At 27.3% G+C, this 15,418-nt stretch overlaps 1 protein-coding gene across 1 annotated transcript; it reads left to right on the forward strand.

The window, feature by feature from the left end:
* Nucleotides 1-10,580: 10,580 nt before the first annotated feature.
* On the forward strand, nt 10,581-12,959 carry LOC106756428 (homeobox-leucine zipper protein ATHB-6). Its single transcript, XM_014638854.2, has 3 exons — nt 10,581-11,175; nt 11,288-11,670; nt 12,137-12,959. Exons 1-3 carry the CDS (start codon nt 11,112-11,114, stop codon nt 12,593-12,595), a joined length of 906 nt encoding a protein of 301 aa, XP_014494340.1. The 5' UTR covers nt 10,581-11,111; the 3' UTR covers nt 12,596-12,959.
* Nucleotides 12,960-15,418: the final 2,459 nt, after the last annotated feature.

The following is a 15,418-nucleotide window of genomic DNA, read 5'->3' on the forward strand; positions in this document are numbered from 1 at the left end:
TTCATAAGTCACCACGGGTGCAAGACTCGCCATAGCCCGACTATCATTTTAAAGTCCGGACGAGTCAAGTCTAGAAATTCACATGCTTAGGTTGTATTATTAAACTGTTTGTTAAGAATTATTATTGTATGATACATGCTTAATCTCAGTTGTATGATTTTATATAATTAGCTCACTCTTGTTTGTTTGTTGGTTGATTTGTATGTGTGTGTTTTTCCTGTTGCTGCTGTTTAGCTTTTAGGACTTTCTTATGCTATTTTTTTTGTGTCCTGTATTTTGAGACACTTTTATTTCCACGTTTTTTTTTTTTATTTCCTCTAAATTTCCTGGATTACTGTAATCCTAACTTTAGTACTCTAACTACTCTCTAACTGCTTTCTTTATCATAGATGATGACGTCTTTAATTTATATGCATGACGTATATTATTGGGATGTCACAGTCTTATTATAATATCCTTAAAACTTAAAAAGTTAAATAAATGTATGATAATATTTCCATCTATCTTACAGGTTTATAAATAAAAATACATTTAAAAAGTTCGAGATGTTTTCGTTGTTAATAATGAATATATTATTTGACAAATTTGCCAACATATTAAAGAATTAGCTTTTTAAAATTGAAAAGAAAATCATAGAAAAATAAAATAAAATTAAGGTATATAATATTTATTATTCTTATGAGGATTTGACATGCATTTGCCCCTTCTTGGAATTAAACTCCTCTTAATGAAGTGTTAAAAAAGTCTTATTTGAATAAAGTATATTTAGATTAAATGCAATTTAAAAGTTAAAGTTCAAAAAATGATTTATTAACAAAATATAATATTATAATTTTTAGTTTAAGAAAAATAATACCTATAATTTCAATGTGAAATTTGATACGAATAGAAACATTTTACAGAATCCAATAATAGTTAAATAAATGTTTTATGATAGAGGTTTAGGACATTGACCTTTTGACAGTGTTCATAATAAGCAATAAGAAGTTGGAAAAACTTGTAATTTGGGTTGAAATCCTGAAGATTCTGTTTCCACTCTCCATAGAGACTTTATGAAGAGATTGGAAAAAGAGAAGAAAAAAAGAGAGAGGTACCTACCACTAAGATTATGCGCTGTCAGACAAACTTTGACCCTTTATCAACTCATTTCTCCATACGTTGCTTTCACATTTCTTTTTCTCTCCATTTTTTTCTTTCTTCTACACCCTGTTCGATTCTATTCACAACCCATACAAAAACCTTTCTCTACTATTTTCCAAACCATCTCATCATTCCTTGCGTGAATATGTTTGTACTTCCATTTAGTCCAAGTCTCAAATTAAATAGAAATAAAAACATGAAATAATGTAATAAGACGAGATGAGGCATGTGTATTGTTTTTATCTTTGTCGAATTTCTCTATTATGATAATTCATCTGTTCGATAAGTAATCTGTAAAGATATTTCGATACTTAAATTAAAATTTCTCTTTGAAGATCTTAAAGTAGTCTGATCATAACAAAAAATGAATTTACCAAATTTAAATCTTTATGTATACAAAAATTCGACTAATTAATTTATCTTTTAATAGTCATTAATATAAATATTAGTTACTAATTCCTTATCATATTAATTACGTTGCTCAACTGATGTGGAGACCGATTCTTTTACTTATCTGGATGTTAATCTATTCGACTTAATACACAATTATCTCTCCATCTCTAATAAAAAATAATATATATATATATAAAAGAAAGAAGATCTATTAATTTATTATTTAAAATTATAGATAAAGAATAATGTAATTAAATTCAGGTTTTATTGGTATTTCATTATTTTAATAAATCTACTTTTTAATAAATCCAACATAAATAATTTGGTTAAAATTAAAATCAATCATTTCACGACGTATATGGTGGGTCCTACAGGCTGTCGTATGCAAGAAAATTGAGACTCGTATGGCCATAAATATCGCTATGAATGTCATCTACAATCTCATTTGTCTTTTGTGCCCATACTATTTCTTGCTTCAAAACTACATATTAATCCTTGGTTCAAAGCTATATATATGACTTATATAAATTGGATTTCGTATGGCCATAAATTTAACTACTTCAATTACAAAAATCTAAATATAAATTTGAATCACAGTCTAATTTGAGCAAACTCATATATCTAAAAGTGGAAGGTTAAAAAAACACACTCTTGTAACATAAGGAACTAAACTAAGAGATATATAACAGAAGTAACTAACTTTTCCAGTATTTAGAATATATAGAATTAACTCTGTTTTATTTACGGAATTAGACGTAATATATATTTAATATTTTTTTTTCTATTATTCGGTTTTATTCTTAATTGCATGAATATGAATTTTGATGTTAGGTATCTTGGTATATGCGTTTATGAGTGAAACAAATGAAAAATGTTCTGAAATAATTTATGTATATTAACTTAGACAATGTTTGGCATACTGAGATGAAGCATGTAGAACTTGCAAGTCTCTTTCAGACACACTCTTTTTTTGGCAATAACATTTGTTCTCTACAATACGTTTCTTGCGACTAATTTAGAATCCTTTGTGCTTTGGTGCATCACCTTTTTTAATGTGATTTCGTTGTATTGATGATGGATCGAATGATTAACTTGTTGAAGCAGAGGCATCCCATAATTATTATTTATAGTCTGAGATTGTTCATTATAAGCTTTTGTGGGGAATGATTAATATCCAAAAATCGAAAGAAGTTAACTTGCTTTAGAAGTTAGATTCATCGAGAAATGATGGGTGTATGGAAAAACAGAGAGTACTATTCAGAGCTTTGGTGAAAGTCAGTGAGAGCAATGAATGTGTCACCATGCAGACTATATTCCACCATTTATTACCATAACTTCCAGGATAGGATACACATTTCATATATATACACACAAACTGCGACATGGAAGAAACCGCACATGTTATATTCTACTTTCCTAGATGTTATTTCTGAAAGATATATGAGGTGTTTCGATATTAATGGGTCAAGAATAAATTTATACAAATGTCTGTGAATGAAAGAAACTTGACAAAATGAATTCCTGTGTAATTTTTGTTCTATATGCAGTTGTCTCCAAATATTTCGACTTAGAGAGTTAGCATCCAAATTATACTGAAGAAAACTTGCAAGTGGAATGTTAAGAATTTGTCACCAGACAACCTTTGATTACATGTTATTATTAAATATCCAAAACATGGTTATTTTGTTTTAACGCAACGAATTAATTAGTGTGTGCCAGCGGGCATTTGTATTTAATTAGGTGCTACTTTAACTAAATATTTATTTTTCTCGTTCAATACCAACACTTGATGGAAAAAAAAATGCGTCACAATAAAAAACCAAAAGTACAATATTATTTCTTGAGAAAGAACAAAGCAATGATTTGGCAAGCTGAACATCATCAATATTCTATGGAATCTCTTGTAGATGCTATTGATGTTGTCGCGATTTATCGTACTCCTGGAGTAATCGTGATGTAAAAGTTATAGCTAGAAAAAAAAAAAAAATAACTCAGAAATTTTAAAATTTTCGAATAATATATTTTCTGTAAAGTCAAGGTCAATTGGCACGAGTGGCGTCACAAAGTAGAACAGTAGTAACGCTGATAAAAAAATAATAATAATAGTAACAGTTCTTGTGGTGTGAAATAATTAACATAATGATGCTTCAAATAAAAATTATCGAGACTAGAACCGAAACGCTTCAGTGTGATTTATAGTTGCCAAAATCGTTACCACTCGCGGGTTAATTCGACTAACTACGGGTTCATCGGGTTGAGTTTGAAAAAATTGTATTTTTTTTATATGGGTCAAATTTTAATCTTACTCGTTTAAACACGACTCATGTGGGTTGAATTCATAGTGGATCTGATTGGCCCACCAACCCACCTAACTAATTTTATTTTATTAAAATTTAATTTTAATTTTATAAAAAAAATTATTATTTTTTTTTACTTTAAAAAATAATTTAAGTTTCTAATTTTGAAAATTAATTAAACAGTGAGCCAACCGTTTACTCACCAACCATGATGGGTCGGGTCGGATTCGAATTTTTCTAACTCGCTAATAAATGAGTCGGGTTAGGTTGGTTCACTAAGTGACCAACCCATAATAGACCGGATCAGATTACCTCCTTTGATAACTCTATTATAATTGTATAATATCATATTTGGGTCTAATTAACTTTTTTGTTAGTATAATTTAGTTTCTCTTTTTTTCGTTTATGCAAAAAATATCATTCCTCTAATTTCATCATATATTAATTATCTTCTTCTTTAAGATTATGAAGCACACATTCGTGAAGAAATTGTGACGCACACGTTCTTGCAAGTGAGTGAATTCATGTTTATGTAAATGAGAGAATGGGATATGAAATTGATTCCATGTATTTGATATATATATATATATATATATATATATATATATATATATATATATATATATATATATATATATATATATATATATATATATATATTGTGTTTCTTAAATTCAGTTTCAAAGAATTCATTCTAAAACTCTATATGATTATAATAAAAAATTAAACTAAAAATATACTTTCAACCACAGATCAATTCAAATTAAAACCGATTACTCCCAATCACTTCCTTTTAATTTAAGAGGAACTTTCATTTCACGTTTAACATATTATTATTCTAATATGCTTTATAATCTCACATTACTTATGAAAAAGTTGAGAATAATAACCTTTTAAATACATTTTTTTTGTTAAATTTTTTAACAAGTCATTTAAGAATAAATTGTAAAGAATTTTCAGATTTCAAATCAAATAATACTTTAAATGTAATGATAGATCTTAATAATGTCACATCCTTAAGATTGAAATATTGATGTCACATATAATGTTCCAATATATTTAATAATTTTATATCATTTAAAAATCTATACTCTAATATAAACAATATCTTAACTATAATAATTGATTTTTACTACGTTATCTTATTTATTATCTAAAACATGTAAAAAATACTAAAGACTTGCAATATCTAGAAAAATATTGATGAAGTTGAATTTATTCTATCATATATTACGGTCAAACAAAAATGATATTTATTGCATCACTTGTTATGATAAACAAATGAAATTACTTTTAAAAAGGTAAATACGAGTTAAAAAATAATAAAATTAAAATTAGTCTAGAATTATCTTATTTATTTTATTTTAAAAATAAATCTTTATATTAACCTAAAACCAATTATATATATAATCTGAAAATTTTTGAAATCAAATAAAAAGTTCATAATTGATGAGAATTTTCCTAAATACATTTTTACTCATAATCGTATCTCCTAACTAAATTAAGTACGAAGTCATTTGGTGGTGGGCTTAAATTTCCACAGGATTCCAAACGAGGAAGGGTGTTCCTGAGATTTTTTCCCATCTTAAAACTCTTTCATTTAAAAAAAAAATCATATAAATTAATAGCAATAAACGTATCATTTATTAAAATATATTCACTATTTCAATTAACACATTACTTCTTATTGGCTATAAATACAAATACTGATGTAATTTATTTAAAAAGTATAAATATTATTTTATTAAAACTAAAAAATACCAGTTATGAAAAATTAGTAAATTAAAACTGTTAATTTTGAGCGGAATTGAAATTCACAAATTCACAGCCACACTGTTCTTTTTTTCTCTTACTAAACTTTACTTTAATCCGATCACTGATATTATTCAAAACATAATAAAGTGATACAAGATATGCTTATAATGCGCTAGTCAGATATAATTAGCATAGTTATATCATAAATATGAGTCAAAATAGTCTTATTATATTTGCAAACTACATATTAAAATAAAATCAATATACTTCACTGTACATTTATTTTAAGTTATTTTTCTTTTACTTATTTGAACAAGTTAAAAAAGAAAACATCTTTTTTCTTTTTTATTTTTATCACTTTGAAATAGTGTATTTTATTATTTGTTTATATTATCCTAACAGAGTTCCTAAATAGAAAATATTTTTTTCTTGAATATTGATAATTGTGGAGATTAAAAATAAGAATAAAAAGAGAGTAGTTAAGCCATATGACCTACAACATATAGGGTTAATTATTTTTTAGGCATAATAATAACTACAATGATAAGCTGCTGAAGGTGATGTATTTGTCAGCATTATTTATATGCACAATGTCTCTTATATTTTTGAACGAAGAATGTTCCTCTTTATTTATTAAATGTATGAAAATTACACATCTAAATTTTTTACATTCATTTAATTTTCATATATTTAAATTTTTTATATTTATTTAACATTATCTTTATTTACTTTTTATTCTCTTCTTTTTTGAATAATTACAAAACTTAACATTTTTTGAACTATTTTATCTTTATATTATGTGTCAAATGAATGTAAAAGTGTGTGATGATATTATTAGTTTACACATTGCATATTTCCGGTAACATCTCACACTGATAAAAAAAAAAAAAAAGTTCTAAATACCTGCCTCATGAAATGGACACTTTTTTTTAGAGTATTTTTCCTTCTTTTACCATAAAAAAATATTTACTTTATTTAATTAGGATATAAATTACTTTAAATTTAAAATTCCTGTTGAAAACTTATAGATTCTGAAGAAAAACTTAACATTTGAAAAAAAATTGAATATTTATGGGAGTCAGCTACAAGAAAAACTCCATCTTTGAGGATAGTGTTTGACCATATTGTAAAGAAAAATGATAAACCCAAACTTTTACGTGGAGTATACCTATTCTACCATTTAATCTGTTGTTAGGATATATAGTACAATATTTTAGATAAATTAATATAGTTGATGGTTAATTTTTTATTTGGACAAATATGTTAATTATAACGCATCAAAATATTACATAATCACTGAAAGATTTTGTGAAATTCCTATAATCATTATCAACCTTGTGATAAAATGAATAGAATAAATTATCATTTGGTTATGATGAAGACACACAACATCTTTTTTTTTTCTTTATTTTGCAATACTTTAGTTAAATGAATTTAAATGAATGCAAAATTCTAATTAAATTAGTAGAACAATAAGTTAGTCTAAATAACTAATGTTAAATTGGTGTCTATAATTTTAATGGTGTGGTGAACATCTAGCAACATTCTATTATAAATACTTGGTATTTCAAATTTATTCTATTAATAAATACGTGTTATATAAATTCTTTTTACGGTTGGTTTTCCCACTTTTTATTGCAAAAATTTTGTTTTTAATGACTTTTATTTTTGATCTATAAAATTGGTTGCTTATTACCGAGGCTTTTTACAAATTATTTATTGATAACAATATTTAGTTTTGAATTTCAAGATAAATTATCAAATGAAAATATTCGTATTTTCATGAGAAAATATGTTAAAAATTAAATTTTATGTATAATTCAATTTTACAAAATTAAGTTACGTGATGAAATTTATATTCTTTGTTGGCTTTTTGGTGATTTCAATTTTTTTTCAGACAAATAATTATTTGGCACACCCTCTACTAAAAGCTTAATAGAGAAATGAATTTTGTATATGAATCAGGCACCATTTCTAACACAATTTAGTAATTTTAAATATTATAGTAGATAATACAATTTTGTTAGATATTTTTGGGCTTAGCTTTTTTTCTATCAAAGTTAATCAATCATGGTTCTTCTCAAATCACATTATTAAAACACCTTGTTGAATTCGAATGATAATTTATATAATCAACTCATACTCCTAATCACATTAAAAAAAATAAAACTTACATATGACATGTTCAAAAAGAAAGGTTGAAATAAACTTTTGCATCAATTTATATAATTATACGAAATATTAATAATTCAAAATACATGCTATTAATAAAAACACAGAAAACTAAAAAAAGTAATGTTATAAAACTTATTTCTAAAAGAATATTTACACTCATTTATATATTTTTTTTAAAAAATGTACATAATCTAAGATTTCTCTCAAATCCCATTTTAAAACTCTTCCATGAACTCAAATGATAATGTATAAATAATATAATTAACTCACACTTCTAACAATATTTAAAAAGAAAAACAGCCTAAAGTATTGCATATTTAAAAAAATGTTGAAATAATTTTTTTATAAATGTATATAATAATAGAATATATTAATATTTCAAAGTACATGTTATTAAAAAGAAGTAAGAAAACTCGTAAAATTAAATTTATAAAACTTATTTGTAGTATAAGTTTTATGTCCATTTATATATTAAAAATAAATTTGTTTTTATGTTTAATGGATTGAGATCTTTAACACATTTTTTTCAAGTAAATGCAGATACATTTTGAATTTAAAACTAGACATCTGAGTAATATGAGAGTTGTTCAACAAAATTAACATAATAAACTCAATAAATATTATTATTAGTAAGATAAATTTTAGATTGTTATGGTATCATATTATTTTTTGATACAAAAGTAATTATCGTGTAATTCTCACGTTAATACCATTTTAAGAATAAGTTTTAAAATTAATTAAATCTTACAAATTTAATTTGTAAAATGTGACACCCGGGCACTGACGAGGGCGGGGAGTGATCGCCGGTGCAAAAGGCATGGTGCAGGGGGCACGAACAAGGAGCGACTCCTGGCAGACTTCCAGTGGAAGGGGTACATGGACGAATCGAACATACACCGGATGAGAGGGATCTGGAGACTATATAGGTATGGGACTATACAGTTGAAAGATAACTTAAAGGAATTGATTTGACTACCTATATCACCAAAATGCATTTACTTTTCGGTAGCCTAACCCTTAAGAACTCCATGGTTAAGTGTGCTTAGCCTGAAGTAAGCAGTCAACGGTCCTTGTAAGTTGCCGGAGCGTTACATAAAATAAAACTTATATATTATGTAATGTAAATTTATCTTATTTTGAATTAATGTAGTATTTTCAATAAAGAAAAATATAATTTATCTTACAAGAAATTGTAATTTTCCCTATAAACTGAAATGAAAAAATTAAATTAAATCACAAAAGTAGAAATTAGTACATGGTAAAAGTTATGAATTTTTTTTCCAACAATATATAAAAACTTCTCCTGTGTGGCTTAAAAAATATCACATGAATAACTATTAAACCTAAATAGTGTGCAATGAGGATGTGTCTCTATGATGTTAATTATTTAAAGCATAGGTCAGCAATGCCAGAAATTCGAAAATAAACAGTTTGATGTTCAGTATAAGATATATGTTCAGACATACATGAGTGGTTCCTAGTTCTTGTAATATGAACATCAGTGGTTGAACCATCAAATTATATATTTCAAATATTCAAAACACCTAAAAATATAGGTAATAGTATGTTTTTGCATCTCAAACACATGTATTGGTTCCAGGTAATTCTCTTTTATCTGTCTAAGGTAACTCCTTTATGCATAGTAGACTTCAAATCCAGGCACTGAAAGGTTGCTAATTACTAGATTCATATTAAACCACTTTTTAACAAGTAAACTCGTGTAACACATTTTAAATTGTAACCCATTAAAGAATGATTTATAATAAAGAAAGTGAAGTTATTGATAATGATAATAATCTGATATATATATATATATATATATATATATATATATATATATATATATACACATTTTTATGGCTACATAAAGCATTATCTATTCTAAATAAAATTACTTATCAAAACAAATGAGGAAGAATTAAATTAAATAAGAGTTACAAAAATAAATGTTTTTACAATAATGTTCTAGTTATATACCTAAGATTAATTCTTTTTGCATAATCTTTCAAAGCAAGAATTTTTTTTATTTCTAATTTAAAATATGGAAATTTACTCGGTATAGATTTTTTTAAGCACAAACTTGAACATAACAATATTTTGGGTTTGTAAAAAGTTAAATATATTAATTAGTATTAAGATACTATTAGTTATCTTAGAATTAAAAAAACAATAGGTTCTGAGATAAAAATAATATAAATATATAATAACTAAATAATAATTTTTACTTTAAAATGAAAAATAACATTAAAATCAAACAGAATAACACGTGTAATGTTCTTGTAATTCATAAGGAGTAGATCTTGAGTGTGATTTAGTTTATAGTAATTCATGCATACTTTAGTTCATTGAATTGGAATTTTGTTACACTTGAAATGTACACATTAGAGACTAGATTTTTTTTAGGGTTTCAAACCTGTTATAAACCAGACAGATTTCTGATATGTCTTTTTAGCTAAATACAAAACATTGTATGATAATTTTTTAATAAGTAAATATCACCCTCAGAATTATTTAAAAATTTCCGTTGCAGGAGCGTGATACGCTGACGAATCCAAATCTCGAGTCAGCTAAACCGATGAGCCGAGCCGTATACACAACTAATTAACTATTAAGCAATTAATTGTTGTTGTTAGGATCTAAGATGAAGAAATATCACTGTCACTAAACGGTCGAAAGAAACCGGAAGTGCAACGGGCTACAACCGGTGATGAAAAGTTGCATTTAGATTGAATTTGGGTTCATTTTCATTTGAAAGCTAACCGCAGTAGCAATCCACCTAACCCCAGTCAGATTCTATCTCCGGTTGGGTTTATATAAAGCGAGTGCAATTAGGAAACTCTACCGGGTTGTGAAAATACTTCACCATTTTCTAGTTTCATTCTCTTCATCACTGTCTAGTTTGTTTCTTTGTTTTTGTTCATCGTGGATGAACGAATGTTTCTTTCTCTTAATTTTTATATTTAACCATGCTAAATGATACAGTGGAGAAAAAGTTTATAGCATCTTTGCGTGTCTTTTTGTTTTGTTTTGAGAAAAAATTAGCTTGTCTGTGTGGTTTTGCTTTTCCTGTATGAAATATTTGATGGGTAAAGAGGTTGAAGAAGTGGTAAGAAAGCAAGGAAAAAGGGGTGTTGGTGGAGATAAGTGGTACTTGTATAGCTGCTTACAAGATTGTAAATATAGGTGCTGTTTAATACAAGATAGTTCTTTTTCCATGGCTCCTTTTGAGTGAAAATTAAACCTTGTCTTCTCAGCTTTGTTTTGAGATCTTAAAGACATTGACCACCAACAATAAAGTGGATCAAAACACTTTCTTCTTTTAATAAGATCCCATCTTTCCTTCCTATACTCATGAAGAGACTTAGCAGCTCAGATTCTTCTTCCACTCCCCTCATCACAATTTGCCCGTCAACAGGTGATAATAATTAGCTCGCAGATCCAAGATCCTTGTTTTAATCATGTCGGTTTTGTATAGATATACTAGTACTAATCATTATTATATTTATCTGTGATTTGTAATGATTTAGAGGAACACAGTACGAGAAACTGCCAACAGCACGTGTATGGTAGGGAGTTCCAATCGATGATGCTTGAGGGGCTTGACGAGGAAGGATGTGTTGAAGAAGTGGGGCATCAATCTGAGAAAAAACGGCGACTGAGTGTAGATCAAGTTAAGGCTTTGGAGAAGAACTTCGAGGTTGAAAACAAGCTTGAACCTGAGAGGAAGGTCAAACTTGCCCAAGAACTTGGGTTGCAACCTAGACAAGTAGCTGTCTGGTTCCAAAACCGTCGAGCAAGGTGGAAAACCAAACAATTGGAGAGAGATTACGGTGTTCTCAAAGCCAATTTTGATGCCCTCAAGCTTAACTATGACACCCTCAATCACGACAACGAAGCTTTACGGAAGCAGGTACAATAATAATACTTTATTTTGGATTTAACCAAAACAACTCTGGTAATTACTTTTCAACGATAAAACAAAAGTGCATGTTAATTTTACTTTTTTTTTAGCTCTCAAAATAAAAGGAATGGAATTATATTAATTTCACTTATTAACAAGTTGACCCATTTGGTCAAGATTTACTCGCAAAGCTCCTGGTCGAATTTTCAATTTCTGTTAATTTTGTTATAAATCCTCACTGGTAATTAATATTCGTTGACAAGAACAGTAGTTTCTTCTAAGCATGTACTTTCCCATCAGAAGGTTGGAAACGAAAGTCAATTTCTTTCCTTAAGTAAAAATTAATCTCAGTCAGATCATTTTTAAATCTGGTTTGTCTTAATTTTTTCTTGAATTAATTTTCCTAAAATTTACTTGCGAATGTTTTTGTTTGAGTGTTTGTAGAGTGTGTTTTGAGATGGGATGGTGTTTGCAGATAAAGGAACTGAAATCGAGGCTGGAGGAAGAGAACACAGGAAGCGGTGTTTCCGTGAAGGAAGAGATAATGATGCCTGACTCGGAAGACAAAACAACGATGGAACAAAGTAAGAGCGAGCCGAGTTCGGAATCCGAGGATCAGTTGAACTACGAGTGTTTAAACAACAACAAGAACAGCGCTTGTTTCGGAGGCGCCTCGCTCTTTCCAGTGGACTTCAAAGACGGTTCTTCCGACAGCGATTCGAGCGCGATCTTGAACGAAGAGAACCACTGCAGCCCCATAACCGAACATCTCTTGCTGTCACCGGAATCTTCCTCAATGAACTGTTTGCAGTTTCAGAAAGCGTATCAGGCGCAGTACGTGGTGAAGATGGAGGAGCACAACTTCTTCAGCGCCGATGAGGCCTGCAATTTCTTTTCTGATGAACAAGCTCCGACGTTGCAGTGGTGGAGCTGAGGAAAAGAAAAGAGAGGAGAGAATGAAAAATTTTGTTTGATATTGTACATTTGGGTGAAGTAGTAAAAGGGTTGGGTGGTTAAAAGGTAGAAAATGGAACCGCGTCGTGTGAAGTTGAGAAAGAGAAGCGAGAATGGCTGCTGCTGCATGGAGTGGGGTGGGAAGTAACACGAATAATTCAATCCCAGACAAAACCATGCTGTAAAAAGCTTTCAATTCAAGTATACAATAACGGTGCAGAACCTTTTTACCAAAGACAAAACCGAAACAAGAACTACTACACAAGTGTAGATTATATTTATGAATTTTTAATTTTGTGTTCCAAAATGTCCCGAGATGAAAATACATTCCAAGTATATTCTTAGTTAGGGTGTCTTTGCTAGAATAATAGAAACGAATGGAAATACTTAAAAGCCGAAAGAAATTAAATAAATACAACTCTTAGAAAATAATCATATAAAAGTTACGTAATTAGTATTACTATTTAATTAAAATACTTTATTATTAAAAGGGTTGTGGAAAATTATTTAAGAAAAATAGAATAAGATAATGTGAGACTTTTTTTTTTTGTCTCATTCTCGTTTCTATCCAACTTAAACAAACAAAATTTATTTTTATCCAATTTTCACTTCTTTTTTTCCCTAAACATAACCGTGTTGGTTACAATCTTTATATTACAATTACATCTATCCCTTTGTGAAAATAATTCAGTAAAATCTTCAATAAAAAGTTCCTAAAAAGTTAAAACGTCTATTGAGAGAAAAAAATTGTTGGTAATTTGAGCTTTTTGAAAATAAAATATTTTTTAGGAAAATGATTGTTCATAAATTTTATATATAGATATCAAAATTGATCGATAATTACTTATAGTCATAAATTATAAGTAGATTATGATGGTTAATAATAACAATTGAGTCTTTTTCATCATTTTCTTATCGTGGTGTCTCAATTGTTATTGTTATAATATTTATAGACGTCTTCTCATGTTCATTTTCATCTTTCTTCTTCCTTCTTATCCCTCTTCTTTTTCCTTCTCTTCTTTTTCTTCTCCTCTTTTTCTTCTCATCTATCTTTCGTTAATATATAAAACATGTAATCAAACATGTAATAAAACTTAACAAAAATTTACCATTCAATTTTATGAGAGATTTACTAACAAAATAATTTATCCATAAGAAAAATTATAAATTATTCACGAAATTTACCAATAAAATTGAACATTAAATAAGTTATCGACAACATTTAATATAATCTTGAAAGGTGTTTCGAGTATTCTTTATAACTTTCATTTTTATTTCAGTATAGTAAATAATGATTCATATATATACACATTTTACGAGAAAGGAGATTATCTCATTGTGACATGCTTTTTGAATTGTGAAACACATAAATATATGAATTTGACAAAAAAAAAAAGACATACATTTTATATATATAAAAAAATCTCTTTGTAATATGCTTTTTTATTTTGAGATACATATATATAAATTGACAAAAAAGATATATTTATCTCTTTTTAATAAGCTTTTGGAGTTTTAAATTATAAGAATCCAATCTAATTTAGGACAACTTGTGATAATCAAACTGTAATGTTATATTCTTTTTTAAAAATGAATATCGAAATAGTTTTCTTAATTTTTCATCCTATTATAAGAATAACTATTTTTGATGTTTAATTAAAAAAAAAAGTCAAAGGTCGACCTTTCAAAATCATATTAAAAATATTAGTCAATAATTTAAAATTTAAAATCAATTGAAAAAATCTGTGAATAATTTTGATTTATCAATAAATATATTTAAATTTCTTATAGTATTTATAAACAACTCTTAACATTTATATATATAGTGATAGTGAAATCATCTAAGGACTATTCTATTGTTTAATGAGAAAGATTCTTCATATGTCTCTTTCATTAATCCAAACAAGTTTCACATATTTTAGTTTAGTTGTAATAGTATTTATATTATAAATAGGAATTTGTAAATTCAAAAGAAGTTAACCTTATAAGTTGTGTTTCTTAACGAGAATGGGAGAGAATTTATTGAATTTTTTATAAACATATATTAAAGTTGGTGAATGTGCTTTAGTCAAATTAGGTATATGTGATTATTTTTTATTTTTCCACACTGTTTACCATCTTGTATTTGTATGATAAAACTCCAGTTAATTTGACCAAGTAATTGATGACACTTTTGGGGGCAATTCTCTTGATGATGCCTGAATAGGATAAAAGTTGTGTCAAAGATAGAACATGACTGTGCTAGGTTTAGTATGAAATGCTAATTTTAATTTTTACTTTATTCTTACATAATTGTCTCTTTTTCTCCTTTCATTAAACACATAATTAATGAAAAAATAGATATATTTATTTGAAGAGGGTTATTGTGTTGTTGGGACTTAAAGTACTTAGTAAACTCTGTCTTTATTTGTACGAGGAGAGAGTATATTTGGTCCGTGACTCACCTGAACCTATTAACAAAGCTGCAACTCAAATTGTCTGTTTGTGTTTAAAACAACTACTGCATTTCCACCCATTGTTTTGTCTGTTTTACCCAAAAGCTGATAAAAAGGATAAAAAGTTGATAAGAGAAAAAAATAGACACTTTTGATTAAAAGGGAATACAGGAAAAACAGTGAAAGTAAAAATTTCTAACAAATTATTTCTATAAATAGTAATTTAATGTAATTATATAATCAATTATCAATGACTTGGTACTATGCTATGCTACATAATGGTTAACTATTTCTTTTTTTTCATTGTTCATTTATTTGGCCCAATTTAGTTATTTCATTCATTTCCAACTTAAAAAATACACTTATAT

This window comes from Vigna radiata, chromosome 2 (assembly GCF_000741045.1).
Source record: "Vigna radiata var. radiata cultivar VC1973A chromosome 2, Vradiata_ver6, whole genome shotgun sequence".
Taxonomy (NCBI): domain Eukaryota; kingdom Viridiplantae; phylum Streptophyta; class Magnoliopsida; order Fabales; family Fabaceae; genus Vigna; species Vigna radiata.

Coding starts and splice junctions, on each gene's coding strand:
- LOC106756428 (XM_014638854.2), top strand. CDS start 11,112: ATGAAGAGACTTAGCAGCTCAGATTCTTCTTCCACTCCCCTCATCACA. Junction 11,176..11,287: donor CACAATTTGCCCGTCAACAG/GTGATAATAATT, acceptor GTAATGATTTAG/AGGAACACAGTACGAGAAAC. Junction 11,671..12,136: donor ACGAAGCTTTACGGAAGCAG/GTACAATAATAA, acceptor TGGTGTTTGCAG/ATAAAGGAACTGAAATCGAG.